The 18,942-nt window shown below is 42.8% G+C and overlaps 1 protein-coding gene across 4 annotated transcripts in view; it reads left to right on the plus strand.

Moving 5' to 3' along the window:
• The window catches only part of BEST3 (bestrophin 3), a 261,060-nt gene extending 242,363 nt beyond the window's left edge, over positions 1–18,697 (plus strand). For 2 of the 4 annotated variants that reach the window (XM_086922001.1, XM_086922020.1), the window contains 2 exons: positions 13,804–13,955; positions 17,394–18,697. In XM_086922001.1, the coding sequence (XP_086778127.1) occupies positions 13,804–13,955; positions 17,394–18,273 (1,032 nt within the window). In that variant the 3' untranslated portion in view covers positions 18,274–18,697. The remainder of the gene's footprint in view (positions 1–13,803; positions 13,956–17,393) is intronic. The other 2 variants (XM_086922012.1, XM_086922019.1) reach the window with 1 other exon arrangement.
• Positions 18,698–18,942: the final 245 nt, after the last annotated feature.

An 18,942-nucleotide genomic window follows, 5' to 3' on the forward strand; every position in this document is an offset into this window, starting at 1 on the left:
TATGATTTAGAAAGTTAGCAAATATCTTTTTTTTTTGTCTTGCTAAGAGTAGCTTTAGCTATCTGCCAGAGCTCATGTCGTAACAAAAAAAGTAGTATAGGATCACCGCTGAGCACCTGTGGGTTGTGGGCGGAGTCTAAGATGGCGGAGTGAGGACTCTGCTACGCGGCAGACTGAGAGCTCTCCCCTCCACTGGAGTCAGCAGATCGCTAGGTTATCCCTAGCAGCAGCTTAACCGGCATTGTAAACGGGACTTTAAAAAACGAAATGCGGATGCGAGATTGATTTCGCAAAAGAACAAAAGCAATCGGCGCCTTGCATACTCCTGCTCGTTTGCTCCCGTCATATCTACAGGCTCACTGACGGCAACACAGCGGGCGCTGCGGCCGCCTTTGGCTGTCTCTGAGAAGTTTTTGAAAATTAGCCTCGAAGAAAACAAAAAAGAGAACGACAGCTCGGCTTCACTCGCTTACCTGCAGGCTTTCCGACGGCCTCCCGGCGGCCAAGCAATCGATGCAGTGGCTGCCCCTGGCTGTATGGCGAGCATTCAGAAACTGGCTCGCCAGACCTAGAATCGACTTGTTTGGGCTATCTGGGACACGGAAGGCGTCCAAATCGGCGTTTGTTAGCCTGCACAGAGCTATGGCGCCCAAACATCCATCACATACTACTCCGCAATTGCAGCAGCAGCCGCTCCCTCTAACTCTGTAGCCTCTACCTCCTTGGCTACTTCGACTCCTGTGACAGCCGCCTCATTGGCAGCACCTACAACTGCAACCACAACCACTACAACCTTGGGGGCAGCGGCAGCAGTGTTGGCCCAGGTGAATCTTACGGCAAACCCTGCTTCTACTATACAGCCCCCACCCTCGCACAAAGCAGCCCAAGACTCAGCGATCCTGAAGGGGAGCGACAGGAAGGCGGCAGGTAAGACGATTCTGCACCCTCCTGTACTAACTAACTGTGGAACAATACCAAAAGTGCTCATCCAGAAGGGTGCTAGTGCTGACAATGCTGATGGTTTAAAGACTGGGGGGGTGACGGGGGAGATCTCAGCCCCCCCGCTTAGTGTCAGGACACAAGACATTCCCTTAACAACAACTGAAAAACAGGCGCTATCACATCCATCATTAGGATTGCCTAAGGACAACACCGCCACCATCACAGAAACAGGGCCAACAGCGATAGCCCCCCCAACTGGGCCATTAATGGATAAAGTCGGCGGCGATGTTTAGGTCACCTCTCTTAGGGGCAGCGAGATTCAAGAGACCCAGAAGACCCTAGAGGACTCGGAGGTAACAGAAGGAGTTAATGAGGCAGCGGGGGGGCCACCCTCGCTAGAAATTTCCACAATGCTACCCGGTGCTTCAGGGTGCTCTAAAGGGACTTTGTTTGACATATCTGCGTTCACTGCCTTAACGTCAGCACTAATGGAAGAAGATACTGGGCGTGGGGTGAGTCAAACTGGCGATTCCTTTTTGGAATTGATTGAGGGGCAGCCCTCCTACGAGGACCTTGATGACGAGACAGAGGAGGAGCAGGATAAGCCTACAGACAACTCTTTGACCGGGTGTCCTCACAAAGACGTAGAGGCAAAGCTAAAGCAAGCTACAAGAAGAGGGGGAAAGTTTTATCTAACCTGACTCGTCCTGCAGGAGCAGTGCCCCTAATTGCTAAAAAACTGGCTACCGACAAAAGTCCGCTAAGGAGATGGATCGAGGCCAAGGGGCTAGTTAAGAACATGGCGCTAAGGCTTTCAGGGGGTAGCCCCACAGATAATGAGATATCACAGGTCCCTATACCGAGGCCACTCAGTGCGCAAACCCCCAGGAGCGCTCCCTCTGAGACTGCCACAGGAGAGAAGGATCAATTGCCATCAGCTATAGGCTCTAATCAGCCGGTTTTTGTAAATATAAATACAAACCCAACTAAACCATCTGATGAGACATTGAAACCAATAGAGGGGAACGAGACGGGAGATACTGGTCATTCCCAGCTGGATACTATATTAAAACTTTTGATTAGCCAAAGAGGAGACTCGGAAGAGCATTATCAACAATTGAAAAGTGACAACATAAGACTGCAAACTTCCATATTAGATCTAACTTCCAGCTTAACTAGCGTCACACAGGAGATAACAGAGCTTCAGCAACGCACAGTTGCAGTAGAAGAGGAGACATCACGGATTGGTCTCACTGCGGAGCGTCATGTTGCTCAGATAGCCCAACTACAGGGGAAAATTGATGACTTGGAAAATCGGCAAAGGAGATCCAATCTTAAAATTTATGGAATTCCAGAAGGACAAGAGGGATCTGACCCTAGGGCATTTCTGGTGAAACTGTTACCTCAAGCCTTTCCGGAACTCTCTGACTGGGATTGGGACTCCCAAATACAACGAGCACATATACTCCCACTCGGCTTAAAACAGCAGCACAGCAAATTTCCACGCCCGTTTTTATTACACTTTGGCAATTTCCTGCTTCGACAAGCCGTTTGGCAAAAAGCCAAACCCAACACCCCAATAACTATTGGTAATCTCTCCATCTTTGCTCGCTCAGATTTTAGCAAAGCTACAATGGACAAAAGATGGGAAATGCGAAAACTAATTGATCCAGTCAATAAGTTGGGAGGTCAAGCATATCTGCAGGAACCAGCCAGACTTAAAATTATCATGAATGGGCGTACAAATTTCTTTAGCGACGTTCACGAGGCACAGGCATTTTGTCTAGTATTAAAAGAAGCAAGGAATGAAAAGAATGGGGGGGGGGGAAATAATAATAATTCTCGAGGGGGGCTTATCCCTATTTTTCGCAAATGACATAAGTATGCGAGACAGAAAGTAATGGGAATGCGAAGGGACACGGGAAATTTAAGCTTGAAAGGGGGGATTGAAGTGCTAATCACAAAGTATCACTGGGTATTACCAGATAGTGGTGAATCTACAAACTATTCTATTATATATATCATTTTGGCATTATGGTTTTGACATAGCATATGTAATAGCTGTAACTTCAGGGGGAGGGGGGAGGGAGGCTCGGATTTCCTGCCGCAGGCGCTGCCTCACCAACGGCAGCAGATAGCGAGGGGGGGGTGGGTCTCCGCAGTCAGGGGAGGGTGTGGAAGGAAAGGGTAGGGGGGGAGGATGGTGGAAAAAAAATGAAAAATATTTTTAACCTGGTAGAGGGACAGAAAGCAATATTTGATTTTGTAAAAAACTTTTTTTTCTTAGGACAGTATTTGAAGAACAACTTATATGGCTTAATAGAGATGATAGAATGGACGATGTTTGTTGTCATTCTGCTTTATATCAGCGATGCATAATATTAAATGCTTAGCATGGAACGTCTCAGGGCAGAATAACAAACGTAAAAGGCGATTAGTTGCAGAAGAATTAAGACTCTATAACCCCCATTTAGTATTCTTGTCGGAAACACATATTACAGAAAAAGACAAGAAACTGCTGAATCAACTGGGATTGGAGTTGGCAGTAAGCTCAAGTGTGGTTTCTTTAACCAGGGGGGTTGCAATCTTGAAAGATAAAAGATTTAAAGCAGAAATAATTAAATCAATCCACGACAAAAGGGGAAGGTGGGCGATTACTCAACTTTGCATCAACAATATAAAGTTTGTAGCCTGTGTTGTATATGGTCCTAACATTGATGAACCCAGAATATTTGACCAGCTAAATATAGCATTATTAGACTGGGAGGGAGAATTAATAATGATGGGAGATTTTAACTGTATCTTGAACTGCCAAATAGACACTACTCGGCCAGGTAATCAGAAACGAATGTCCAAAACCAGAACTTCTATTCTAGATTTATGCAAGATGCACAATGTCAAAGATGTATGGAGGTACTTACACCCAAACTCTCCCGGCTACACATATTATTCAGCACCTCACAAATTATGCTCCCGACTAGACATGGCCTTTGCCTCAGATTTCCTGCTGAATTCTGCATCAATAGTCATCTACCCCCGCATCTCATCCGATCAGAATCCCATCATGGTGGAACTTTCTATCTCATCGAATCGCAAACCTCCCAGACCTTTTTCGTTCCCTAGGAACTTAATATCAGACACAACCTATATTTTGCTGTTAAAACTTCACATAAAAGAATTTCTAGACATCAACAAAAACACTGCTTCATGTTTAATAGTATGGGACGCTTGTAAGGCAAGCATTCGAGGGTTCACGCAATCTTACGTCCTGAAACAGAACTCTGAAAGACGTAAAAATGACGCAGTCTTGACTTCTGATATTGCTGCTGGAGAGATTCAGTTAGCACTTGCATTAAGAGATAACTTACCTACTCTGGAAATCTGCGCAAATCTCACCCAGCTAAAATGTAAGACCAAAGAGAAACTTTTAAAAAAAAATAGTGCCCAGATACATAAATATAAATTTTCCAATTATGAGGGTGGAGACAAACTAGGCAAAATTCTGCCCTTTAAAGTGGCTGAAGATAGAGTAGATTCCGCGATTACTCAAATAACGGGACTTGACAACAAGAAATATAGTCAACCAAAGGATATCATTCAACAGTTTGCAAAATATTACGAAACTTTGTATACCCCGGAAAGTATGCCTAGCGCCTCTGTAATTGAGGATTACTTAAGAGAAAATCCAATGAATCAGCTAACCGTGACTGAAGTAGACGCTTTGGCCATAGGCATAACGAGTAAGGAACTAAAAGAGGCTATACTATCATTGCCTATAGAGAAAGCCACAGGGGAAGATAACATTCCATTGGAAATATATAAACTATGCTCAGATGAACTAATACCTTCTCTTTTAGAAGTGATAATACATATTGGTAGGACAGGATTGGCCCCTAGCTCCTGGAATAAAGCTAAAATAGTATTTTTCCACAAAAAGGGCAAACCTAAAGAGGAGATGGGTTCATATAGACCCATATCCCTGAATAACTCAGACACAAAAATTTATGCAAAATGCTTGGCCAAAAAACTTGCACCCTTAATGCCCAGAATTGTAAATATGCAACAGCACGGGTTTATAGCAGCGATGGACACATCAGCCCATGTCAATACTGCAATAACAGCATTTGACATAGCAGAGGTCGAGGCCACCCCCCTTGCTATGATAATGCTGGATGTCGAAAAGGCATTTGATCGGGTGGGATGGGATTATTTATGGCGTACACTGGGAACTCTGGGCTTTGAAGGGGGATTTCTAAATGGGATTCGTGCACTTTACGACAAACCAACGGCATACATTAGCTATGGAGGGCTAACCTCGTCGTGTTTTCCAATCTTGAGGGGCACTCGTCAAGGGTGCCCTTTATCACCTCTGCTATTCGCCCTCTCACTTGAACCCTTCCTAAAGGCCTTGGATACCCAACCAGGAATAACACCATTTAAGACTGGCTTGCATAGCTTAAAAATTACAGCATACGCAGACGACATTGCTATTTATACGTCTGAAATAATTGAATCACTAAGCGCCATTAATCTTGAAGCACTTAAATTCGGCATAGTCTCAGGTTATAATTTGAACACACATAAAACTCAAATAATAGCTAACTTCGCCCCCCCTGCACCGGTATCAGAAATCTGTAAGGTCGCTACCTATCTCGGAGTTAAAATCACCTCAAACATTAAAGAACTTAACGCTATAAACTATAATGATCTAACGAAAACTACCACCTCGACACTGAAAAAATGGCATCGACTTCCACTAAGCCTAATTGGCAGAATGAACCTGATTAAAATGAAAATTATACCCAAATATTTATATTTGTTTAGATCAATTCCTTTGACTTTGAATAGATCTTTTTTTAAACAATTAGATGGGATTTTTGGTAACTTTATTTGGGGGTATAAGAAGGCAAGAAGATCTTTAAAGGTACTGAAAAACCAGATAGGGTCTGGCGGCCTAAATTTTCCTGACCTGAAATTATACTTTTGGGCATCATATGTAAGACGCATACGGTCATTATTAAACATTGAGGATACATTATTTTACCATCATCTACTGCTAAAAGGCGATTCTAATCCATTCCTGCTACACATAACAGATCCAAATTACTACAAACGGGTCAAATTTAAGACCGCACGCGATATAATAAGAGTATGGAAGGATATTCTTGAATACTGTAAAACCACTATATACCACTCTCAGCTGATTCTATGGAACAACCCCGGCCTTCCGAGCATATTCAGTGACGGAGAATTCCGCAGATGGCAGCTGAAAGGCATAACAGTTTTGGGTGATTTGTACAACTCTCAAGGCATGCTAGACTTTTCCACTTTGAAATATCTTTATGGTCTGTCTGAAATACATAGGTTTAAATATTTACAAATCTATGATTTCTTAGTGCGTAAAAATAAAATCAATAGGGTGTCAAGTGGTGGTATCTGGGATTGCTTAAATTCTAGGAAAGAGAAAGCAATTATCAGCTTGACGTACAAATTTTTTACAGGCCTTAGACCTGACGACAGCGATTTACTAGCCCAAAAATGGAACTCTAAACTTGGAACTAATTTTACAGGAAAACATATAATACAATCTTACACCAATATCCATAACTCTGTACGGTCATCTAGTCTAAGACTCCAACAATACAGAACTACCTACATGCTTTATTATACGCCAGAAAATTTTTCGAAATGGCTTACAAACAATGCTTTGGGAGACAAAACCAAATGCCCGAAATGTGCTGAATATGCCGCGGATTTGGCGCACATGTTGTTTTCCTGTCCAATGCTCGGGAAATACTGGGAAGAGGTGGGAAAAATAATGGCTGCCAAAAATATCCTTACCTCCCTGATAACGGCGCCTATGGCACTACTTGGTACACATCTGACTAATCAACCACGACCTGCTGTGGCATCAATACTAATTTCATGCGCCAAATTAATCCTAGCTAGGGCCTGGATTAGCCCTAATATACCTAATGTCATGGATTGGTGGTATTTAGTTATTGAAATTAAAACAATGGAGTGTACTCTAGCAGAATTAAGAGGTACTCGGTCGCTTAAGAAATTTGAGAAAATTTGGGGTGACTTAGATTGAACTGAATGACGTAAAGACTAAATCCGACTGATAATTGGATTAGGCTGGTGTATCCTGGCCTCTTTTAGTATGTTATTTGAATTATGAATTTCTGTGTATGTATGTGACATATTTGATTTTATTATTAATAATTTCTGTATTTAAACAAAACTTTCTGTAAAAATTAAGTTCATCTAAATCAAAACACAGAATGATGTGAAATAATTGTGAATATTCTGTTGTCTCGTACCAGGTGAAAATAAAATAAAAATATTTAAAAAAAAGAAACAAAAAAGTAGTATAATGTTGCTCATATTTTGTTTACCTTCTTTGTGGGAGTTGACGACCATTGACCATTTGAGCGAAGGTTCTCTATTAGAGCTTTGGGGCTGAGCCCCACAGAAATTCCTACACATTTCTACACAAATAATAAATAGATTGATTAATTTAGAGATGCAATTGTATCTTTAAACAATTCGATGCTTTTAAGTCTGGGCTGTCTGTCCCAGGCTGCCTGCCCCACCTGGCTCTGAATCAGGTGACAGAAGCCAGGTAGTAAATCAACTTTCTGAAATGTGACGCACAACACAGGGCTTATCTTTCTAAAGCCCGTCATTGCCATTGTAGTGTATGGTAGTATCCACTGTGGGCCAGTGATGGTTTCGGGCATCAGGGAGTCTGCATCCCTGAGGAAGGCCAGCCGTCCCTCATTCACAGGCCTAGATCCCACCCTTTCCCATTTATCACATGGTAGGATTAGATGCAAGCAGGTGTCATCTAGTGTCTAGTCTTTGGTAATGGTAAGGGTTATAATAATATTCTTGTGCTATGTATTTTGTGCTGGGACCCCTGATCATGCTAACCTCCTCCACTGTGACACTCCATGCCCTGGCTGCAGGTTGCTAGACTCTTTAGAAGTAGAACTGCTGTATTTGTTCCCCCTTGAACTTGATCCAAAAGACAAGCAGAGATTTGTTTCCATACAAAGTTGATCCAAATATCTGAGCCAAGTACAAAGGAAGAAATATGGACTTATAGTAAAGACAGCTATATTGTGTTAAAACTTCCTCTATATTTATGTCCTTAACATTAATGCCAAAAACATGAATTGATTTACGAGCAATGAATGTTAAGAATGCAAAGCAGGTCAGCGATTTAGTTCCTCTCTTATTTCACGTTTTACTTACTCTTGCATTCCCCAAGAGTGTTCGCTATGTCATCATCCATGCCTCTTATTACTCTTGCATATTGCATTCTTTAAGCTGTACCAGGTGTTTATGAGGGGCTTTGATTGAGAGCTCTGATGCTGAGGCAAAGTACCTGTGAATGGCCTGCTCTCTCTGCAGAGTACACTGAACAATGGACATGGATACCAGTTGCAATCGAAATTCTGTGTAAATGTGGGTGAAGGGTGCACACAGATGTAAAAATATTTAGAAGGCAAAAGCTAAAAACCTGTTTAAATGTGAGTGAGTGCAGTTTGTTTTGAAGTGGTGAAAAGAGGGAGATGTGAGTAAGTGCTTCGGGGAAAAGGGACAAGAGGGTGCTGAAGAGGAAATGAAGGCTATTGAATGTGTGCAGATGGGCGAGATGTGCACAAAAAAGGCATATATATCAAATATAAAGTGCACATAACTGAAGGCCGGAACTCCTTCCACAGGCCTCAATAATATTTTATTCACAGACTCACAATTTCAAAAATGAAATATTTCTACTGTTAATTATTTATAATAAATCATAGTTGTTACTCATTTATCTTAAACAGCTATCATTGACAAGCCAATCATACTGACAGGTTTTAGGTGTATATCAGTTGTGTTATATATCTAGATGCAATAACATCTCAGAGACAAACCAAAATACCAGTCGGTGGCATATTATAAGAATCACACATATTTATCTGATGTGATCTCTTTTAGAGAACCCCCACCTTTTTCATCCAACAGAAAGACCTGTCAGCACATATTTCTGAATCATTGATTGCAGCAAGCAGGTGTTGGTGCTTCCGGAAACCGGGTTAGAGCATTTTCTTTCAAAGTTGATGCCACATGTAATGCTAAACACTAGGCAAGCACACACTTTAAAGGACTAAAGTTGTCGCGCTGTACAATTTGCACATTACAGAGTACCTGTTGACTATATTAATGCATTAAGAAATGGGGCAGTTTTTAGTTGTTTAATATTTCGAAACTATTCATTCCCACTATTTTATAAGCATTGCTTTATCACTAAATTAATTTGCTTTAAAAGGCACAATTTGCCAAACTTTTGTAATTTTTTCTCAGGAGAAGGACCCACACTGGACCCCACATGTCCATTAGGCTTGCTACCTGCTGCCACTGCATTTAATTAACCAGTAGTTGTATGAGGTTGACTTACTCAATGTCAGATGCATATGTCTATATTTCTTATTTTCCATACATTGTCATCACGTATGTCTCTGACACACAGTCTAGCCTGGTTTGTATTGCTCGAGCATTTCGTCTAAATGATGTCAGGCTCTCTTGATAAGTTACTACTTTTTTCCAAGTCAAAGACTCTTTAAGTACCTGTACCAGGTCATTCCCCCAATACTGTACACAGTGACCTTGGTGCTTGTCCTTCTTGCTTCTTCCACCTCACGTTTCTGTCACAGGTCAATGGCCTTTGTGATACATTAAGCCCTCCTCACATAAGTTACACATCACTGTTATAAACAAACTAGAGGTTTTTGTAATAACTTCACCCCACTCAATTTTAGAAGGTAAGAATTGTAGTATCCCTATTTCCACAGTATGTCAAAGGAGCAGAGCTTTCAATATCCTAGTAATGGAGCTATCTGAGCATGGTACATACCAGTGCCCACTGGTTGAACTAGTCAGTAGTAACACTATTTCAATGCAAATGACCTCAGGGTTTTTCCGTGCATCACAGAGATATACATCTCACAACCTAAGGCTACTTCCTGAAAACAATCTGTCTTTCTCTCCAATATCTCTGAATATTTTGTTGTACCTATGCCCTAGAATTTTTTTTGCTGCTTTCTCAATTCTCTTATGTAAATGATGCTTCCCACTTTGGGTCTAGTCACTGAATTTATCAGCCAGACTAGCACATGTTATTGTGAATGGTCTGATAAGAAAGATTTGAAAATTCCTCAATAATTCCAGATGTACCCAATGTACTATTTAGGAACGTGCTAAAATCACTACAGAGTATTATATTTAGATCAGACACATACACTTTTACTTCCATCACTAGATTACAGTGTGTAGAAAATTAGCAAAAATCAGTTTACACAGAAATAATGACAGCTGTCAGCCTAGCTCATTGAGTTTAGCATAATACTTTTTATGTCCCAAACACATTTCTGTTTTTTTATCAGAATATTAAAGGTATAATTGACTTGTTGCTTGTTTATGCATGTTAATGTATGTAAAGATGCAGAAATATTAAACAGAATAGAAATAATCTGTACTGGAATAGAAACAATTTTCAAAACTAGAAAGCCCAAAGGTGGGTGGATCAACAAAACAGTGATTGTTAAGTATTCAGGCACCTAAGTTGCCTCTTTCTGATGATTCAAATAGCACTGAAGGGTGAAACCTCCCACATTTGGTGGTAGTCGGCATAAGTGTTTGCTTGGTTGTGGTTGGGCACTCTAATGTATCGGGGTTGAGCAAAGGGCACATCAGCATTAGCAGACGCCCTAGAAGTATGTATCTGTCATTATGGGCAATGTGCACCAATGAGCAAAGAAAGGCATGGTGTCCACCCTTGTTAACATACCATCCCCACAGGGGATATGGAACACACTATAGGCTGCTCGTGTCATCGGGCACTGGACCAACAACAGAAGAAAGCAAGAACATAAATTCACAAGCATTCCCTGCCCGCCATGGTTTCAGAGTATGAGTCAGGCGGTTATGCAGTCTATGCTGCAGACTTCACATGGCACTGAACAAAACCTGTTCTGCACCTGCACAAAACTACCTACAAAGGTGACAAACTGGCAATTCTAAATAATTCACCCAACGGTGACACAGGCCCTCATCAGCAGCAAACTGGACTACGGCAACACACTCTACGCAGGAATCCTAGCCAAACACCTATGACGACTACAACGCATCCAAAACGCCTCCACCCAACTGATCATCAACGTCCCCCACCGCAGCCACATCACCCCCCACCTGAGAGACCTACACAGGCTCCCCGTCGACAAGAGGATCACCTTCAAGCTCCTCACCCACGCACACAAAGCACTCCACAACGCTGGACCAGCCTACCTGAACAGCAGACTCAGCTTCCACACCCCCACCCGTCAGCTCCGCTCAGCCAGCCTCGCCCTCACCGCTGTCCCCCACATCCAACGAACAACCTCCAGCAGCAGATCCTTCTCCTACCTCGCCGCCAAGACCTGGAACATCCTCCCTACCCACATACGGCAGACCCAAGTCCTACTCGCCTTCAGAAGACTCCTCAAGACCTGGCTCTTCGAGCAGTAGCAGTACCCCGCCCCCATCCCCCCCTTAGCGTCGTGGGACCCTCACAGGTAAGTATTGCGCTTTACAAGTACTCTGATTGATTGATTGAGTATGCACACACCATTAGCCAAGAGAAGGTCCCCACACCCCCCAGCAAAATGCCACCCAAACGTCACTACAAGCAGACCTTCAGCCAAACTCCGGGGGGGGGGGGGCAGAAAGATGTTTTTGGGGGTGGGGACATTAGCACGCTCATTCTCTGCAGTGCCCACCCCTACATTAAACATAATCCCTGGTGCCTAGTGGTCTTTCTGCCCCCCAGGGGGCAGATCAGGGACTATTGCCCCCATCTGCCTCACAGGGGAGGCAGTAAGACTGTGGCTAATTGTTTGGGGGTGGGGGCATACCCATTTTGGGCAGCCCCTACCGCTATGTATAAAGAAAAGAAAAACAATCCCTGGTGTCTAGTGGACTTCCTGCCCCCCATCTCGGGGGCAAGTCAGAGGTTTTTGCACTATCTGCCTCTTGAGGGGGGAGAAATACTTTGGAATTGTTTTGGGGGGTGGGTGCATTGGCATACTTATTTTGGGCAGACTCCACCCCTATATACATAATAAACAAAATCCCTGGTGTCTAGTGTGCTTTCTGCCCCCGGGGGTGTCAGATCGGAGACTATTGCCCACATCTGCCTCCCAGGCGTGGCAGAATGACTGTGGAATTTTGGGTGGGGCATTGGTATGCCATTTCGGGCAGCCCCCACTCCTAAATTTACTCTAAAAATACATCCCTGGTGCCTAGTGCACTTTCTGCCACTGTGTGGGCAGATTGGGGGCTTTTGCCCCTATCCAGCCCCCAGAGCGGGCAGAAAGACTGAATATGCCCAAAAGAAATTGGAAGTATCAAAGGACCTTACCCAATTGGCTGCTCCCGCTTCCCTGGTGTCCAGTGGGAGGAATCCTGCTTTGGGATCGCCGTCCTGTGGTGATCCTCAAGCAGGGATCCACCAGTACTGTGTTGTTGGACAGCTCCCAGCCGTCCGACGCATGGAAAGGGTTAAGGAAAGATAGAGTTATCATGTCATCAATAACCAAAAACACTACAGCTTAAACCTGTCAGTGGTGGTCCTAACTAGTTTGTCCCTTGCAATGTCCTTTAAGTGGATTTGCACTCACCATTGTCCTGACTCTTGACTAACTTGAAGGAATCATTTAATAAGTCATCTGTTCCCTATGTACCTCGCTGCATTCCGCTGCAATAACAGCCTGCCTAGAGCGTTTTATTTCATGCATGTTTGTAAAAAGCTCTGGTTTCTTCTGGGTTATGGGTCACACTTGGTATAAACAAATACATATTGATGACAATCACTGATGACATATTAGCTGAGGCAAAATGCCAAATGAAACAAATGATGAGGAAGATTGACAGAATATGACATTTACTGTGAGAGCAGTCAAAAATAATATAAACCACCTTCCAATACATTTTAGAATTCCATAGATCCCATTGTACATTTTTTTGGGTGGAAAATGTTTGTCAGTACATACTCTGCATCAAAGATAATGTTACAGCGCATGCCTGAACAAAACACAGTCTCAACCCCAATCATGTCTTTACCGCGCAATTTCATGGTAAAGACATGACTAGTAAAGGAACATCCCTGCCCCCAGCCCTGAAAACTATCCATTTGCTCTGCCCCGTTCTGAGCCCTAAAAATTGACCCGATGCCCTAAAAACTATGACAGCCCCAGCACCCTCTGCCCTGAGCCGTAAAAACTGTTCTCTACACCTATAAACTAGTCCGACCCAGCCCGCCCGCCCTGAGCCCAAAAACTGACCCCTGTCCCCGAAAACCACCCTGACCCCCCTACCCAAGCCCTAAAACCGGGCCCCATGCCCACGTGGGCCCTAAAAATTACCCCACCCTGAAAAACTGCCCCGCACCCTCCAAACCCTTGCCCCACTTACCTGGCCACATCCTCTCGCAGTCCTTCCTCTTCCGGCCACATCCTCTCGCAGTCCTTCCTCTTCCTGCCTGCCCATTTCAGCATCTAGACCGCACACTGCCTTAACTACGCATATGCGCGGTAAAGGCAAGCGCGGTCCGGCTTGCAGGGAAACAGCACATGTGACTCAGCCCGCGTTGTTAAGGCCGTTTCCTATGTGCAACAGGTTGGGTTTTTCGTGCCTATGTACTGTTTTTCTATTTTAATCCAAGCACAATCTTTTTAGGCGATTAATATGTTTATTTTAGAGTTCCAGCACAGGCAGGATACTGCAGAGTCTTACATGAAAATGAAATCTGGTCTCATTTCTTTCATGTTCTAGGTGTCTCTTCTGGCCGTCGATGAAATGCACATGAATCTGCCAAAAATGAGCAAGGATATTTACTGGAACGACTCTGACATGCGGCCTCCTTACACCCTGGCAGCTGCTGATTACTGCATCCCGTCCTTCCTGGGATCGACCAATGAGATGGGGTAACTAGCTCCTTGCGGAGGGTGGGGTTCCAGTAACATCTAGTGATGCTAGTTATTGCTCTTGCTCTCTTTAACCCGTTCCCAGCGTCGAACGTTCCGCGCCCAGTGCTGAACGTTCGGAGAACGAATGCTGGCCCGACGGCCAACGGTCGTGCGCAGCACTGGGGAGGTAGCGCTCGTGACGACCGTTGGCCGACGGCAGCAATTAAAGGGTTAAGCATCCTTTCTGGCGGACTGGTGCATACATTGCTAAGAACTAATAACTAGTGTAAGTGACTTCCCCTGAGGTCAGCAGTGCTACAATAGTGCTGAATACATGGTGATTAAAAGGTTTAAACAATATTAGTATCCAAGGGAGTAGCCAAAAAATGTAAATACCCCCAACTTGTGTCATACTTCTATTCACACTAAGCGTACAAAGTGATGAAGCCTGAACCTCGTTAGAAGAGTGCCTTTACCTCTTCCATCCATCCTTCCACCCTTCTATCTATTCATACATTCACATGTCCGTTTCCATTTTTTCACTCATCCATTCATCTATGTTTCTAACCATTTGTCCTTTCTCCCTTCAATCCTATATTTCACATGTTCTTACTTATTTCCTTTCAAGTGTCCTTCCTCATACCTGCCCTTCTTCTCTCGTTCTTTCTTTCCTCTTCCTATCTACCAATCTACCCATATTTTGTCTTGAATCCTTACTTTTCTTTCTTATCTTTCACGTTTTCTATTTGCTCCCACCCACGTTGTCTAATCAGGAAAGCCTACCTCCCTCACCCCTTTGTTCATGTGTTCCTAGCAGTGTTATCTATGAGCATTCTTCTGCCGGTCTGGAGACAGAAGAGGCTCATAAACAAGCAATTCAAGTTTTAGTCCAACACAGTTCAGCAGTCCCTGGTGCCCACTGGTAACCCCGCTGAAGCTGCGTAACTGGGGGATTCCCTGTGCCACTTAAGGTATCCTTTAACGTGCGCATGCTTTGGAGACTAGAGTATTGGCAATGTGTTTACATTTGATCTGTGTCAAAAGATGCTCCTCCCAGACATTAGTTGTTTAAATTGTTCGTGAAGCCAGTAAGAATGGTAAATACATCCGTGTTATTAGCTGATTATTTCTGAAGTAAATTTCTCTGGTGTTTTAATGGTGCAAAGTGGTGCATATTTTCTCTGCTTTTTTACTGAGATGGTGCTACTGTTTCATTAGAACATGCCCGGCTTGTGCAGGAAATGCCTATAGAGCGCGCGTTCCATGGAGTCCTGGGAGTCCGTATCAGGGCAATGGCGGAGTGCACTCACACATGCAGTCTGCGGCATTAACGATATCACTTATTATGGGATCGCTGAATGATTGGGGATGGAAATTCTCGAATGCATTAGAAAAATAGAAAAGGAGACTGATAGTTGGAGCCCCTACTGAGTAGGTACTGGCAAAGCAACTGAACATTAGTCATGGCTACATTGATAATCCTTCCCTGCCAACATACATTCTTAAAATCAAATCCTGCATGCAGGCTAAATTTTTGAGTGTGCAGACAAAATATAGGGGAAAAATATTGCGTGGACAAAGTATTGTGTCAAGAATGTTGAGTACAAAAATTGTGAAGATAAGTCTCTATAGATAAGCATGTTTTTCTATATATAAATCCACGTATAAGTTCCTTAACCATATATATATCTGACCTATTTAGATTCGGAGTTAGAAATAGTAAACCTATACTTACTTATTTGCACTTACCTTCTCGATATTTTGGTCCTCGATATTTTTAACACAGTAGTCTGTCAACATGATATACATGTTTCCAATATTGTCAGTGATCCTGTTAAGGTGTGCAAACCAAATATCGTAGAAAAAATATTGTGCGGACAAAATATCATTGCAAGAATATTGAGGGCAAAAATATTGTGAAGGCAAGTTTCTATATGCAAGAAAAGTTTTACTATATAACTCCACATATATGTACCTTGACAATAATATATATATATATATCTTCAAGGTACGTAGATGTGGAATTAAGAATAATAAATCCATACTTAGCAATTTGCACTTACCTTCTCTCTTTGTGGGTCCTCAATATGTTTGACACAATATTCTGTCAACACAATATCTGTGCTTCGTTGTCCTGTCATTGATCCAAGTTTTAACAACCCAGTGGAGCTTAGAAAGATGCAAATATATGTGGCCCAAAAACAGATCATATTTGGAAATAATCTTGCTACCCCCTCTTCTAGGATTCAAATGTACCCCATCTCTCAAAGTAAAAAGAAAATCCATCGTTTTTCAGTGTGATATCACTCATAATAAGGCTCTTCCTTTACTTTGACAACATCAGAAGGGTCTGGTATTTAGGACATACCATGCTCTTTACACTGAACTCTCTACAGCACTGTCACACAAGGCACAGGTGACTCAAATTGCAACCGTAAGGTTGGTTTGTGGCTTGAAAAAGTGGGACAATAGCACTGCTTCACCATAAAAACAGACCACTTTTAAAGTAGCTGGTTCGATTTCTATTTATCTATTTGAATGGTACTTGGCTGCGTAGCCTCCCAAATAAGAAATCAATCAATTAGCAGCTCGAAAGGACATTACATCTTTACATCCATGTTCAAACTAACTTTCGAGAGCAATCACATTGTGATCTTGCTCACAAATCTGATTCCCTGGCCTTACCTTTTCTAAACATCAATTTATGCATCAACCTTGCACCCATGTAGGATGGAACTAATAATGGATTCCAGTAAAGCAGGCAACATTCGTCTATTTGGTACTACTTCTATATTTGAATAAGTTAAAGCACCCGTTTTCATGTTCCCCTTCCCATCTTCACTCCTATAGAGATTATTACATAACCCTTAGATGTAAAACCCTCCAGCCGCCACAAAGTGCTGATAGAAAATAAACAGTTGTAACAATGCAATTGTACAACATACAGTACAAGGGTAGATTTGGCTAGAGAAACTATCAAAGCACACACAAGGAGATGATGGGCGGAGTGATGACACTTTTCAGACACTCACTCCAAGTCACAGATATGGGTTGAATCCATCCCAGTTCTTAAGCTCACTTCGCCACCCCAGTTCAGACACAGCTATATGCAAATCAGTCTTGACCCTATGCCTCATGGGAACAGTAAAGCCTGAACTGCCAAGCCATGTCTTCCTTGGACCAGAAACAAGTTTCAATGCTCAGTCCATCGTCTCATTGTGTTTGCTTAGAGAAACTAACAAACATTGCTTAATATGGAAAAAATATTGAGTGCAGGGGGAAAGGTTTTCTTCTGAACCCTTTTGTAAGTAAACAGTTGTATGTCCCACCACAGATTCTGTGCATGGAAACTAGATAAGCATTTGAACTATAGGGGCTTGGGGTGAATTACGATATTTAATTGTTGGTAGTAAACTGTTGAACTTCAAATTAAATATTTAATTTTCATGTTCACAGATTACCGGATTCTGCATTTTTACGAGGGGAGGAGGCTATATGGGATGATGAGAGACAAAGACGACACCCTTCAGTGCTGAGACGAGTCAAGCGCTTTCTCAGTGCTCATGAACATTCCGACTTGTCACCTCGAAGGGCCTTCAGCCGACAAGACAGTGAACTTTCAAATGTTTTTTTTCCTACAAGTGACAGGAACCACATCCCAAGTCATCACGATAACTCTAGCAGGAATAAGCAATACGTTATAAATGCCAAGAGACTGGATCAATCCGACAGGAACTTAAAACCTCCTTTGCCTCACGGGGACCTATCGACTATTGAGGAGTCTGGTAAATCTGATACATCAACCAGTCCGAAGTCGAGTGTGTATGAACCCATGACTTTGGACCCAACTATTGGAGTTGTCACATCACATGAGGATCCACGATTCCGTATTGACAGTTTTGTGGTATCCACTAGCCACCCTCAGACACAGAGTGCCCTACCAATGATAAATTTGGATTTGAACTCCAGCACTGCCACATCTCAACCTAATCTACTGAGACTGGATGATGAAATGGAGGAGATATCAATGGCTGGAGGACAGAGCATTGCCCTCTTAAGTGAAGGCCATCAAGCTGGCAGCTTGGAGGGTCAGGCAAAGACCCAAAAACTGAGTGTACAGGAAGATCAAAGGCCCAACCAATCAATAAACACCAAACCAGACATCCCTGCTTACACATTACCCCCTTTGACTATTTCAGAGAAACCCTCATCAAGCAGTGGCACTACCACGGCTGCTAAAGACACTGATGAAATGTATACTATACTTAAACACCTGGATGCTAAAGAAACAGATATTGTTGAGTTTGGCAGCGAAAAAACTGATGGACATTATTGATTGTGAGTTTGTTTGAGAGACAACTCTTTTTGTAATAAAATCAGTTTGTTTCTTCACTGGTACAGCTCTTCAAACTAAAGTTTAAAGACTTCCACATGAGGGAATATTTCAACTCAAAAAGCAAATTGTGTACACAACAACCACTAGTGAGAGCTGAAGGCCAAGAGCAGAATGTAATGAGGCAGTATGCTGTCACTGGGCAATCTTTTCCATAATGCACTGCTAAGATATTCCTTTTGTATCTCCAAAGAGAGGAGCAATCTACTGATTCAGTTGGTGGATGCTGTCTCTGACGTGTTTTTCAAAACGTGGTTATCTAGCAGCAAATAGAGGAGATGTAACTTTGCAGTAAATTCTGTCAAAGAACTGCAGTCCTCCATTTCTTGGAAAGTACAATAAATTGCATTCACTGAGATTGACACTGAATGTTTTTCATCCCCAGCATATTTATTTCTGTACATGATCTTTATACCTATATATTCAGTCTACTAACTTGGAGCCATTTTGGTTTAACTTTCAGATCTGTTTGTAGTTGATACATTGTGGACACAATAGCACCACCTTCTGTTTCGTACACTTTCTGGTCCCCTTCTTACTAAATCATGGTATCTGAGCCACTAAAGAATTACTTAGAGGGAAAGGCAAACCATAAGGAAAACAGGGGTGCTG

The sequence above is a fragment of the Lissotriton vulgaris genome, chromosome 1_1 (assembly GCF_964263255.1).
Source record: "Lissotriton vulgaris chromosome 1_1, aLisVul1.2, whole genome shotgun sequence".
Lineage (NCBI taxonomy): Eukaryota > Metazoa > Chordata > Amphibia > Caudata > Salamandridae > Lissotriton > Lissotriton vulgaris.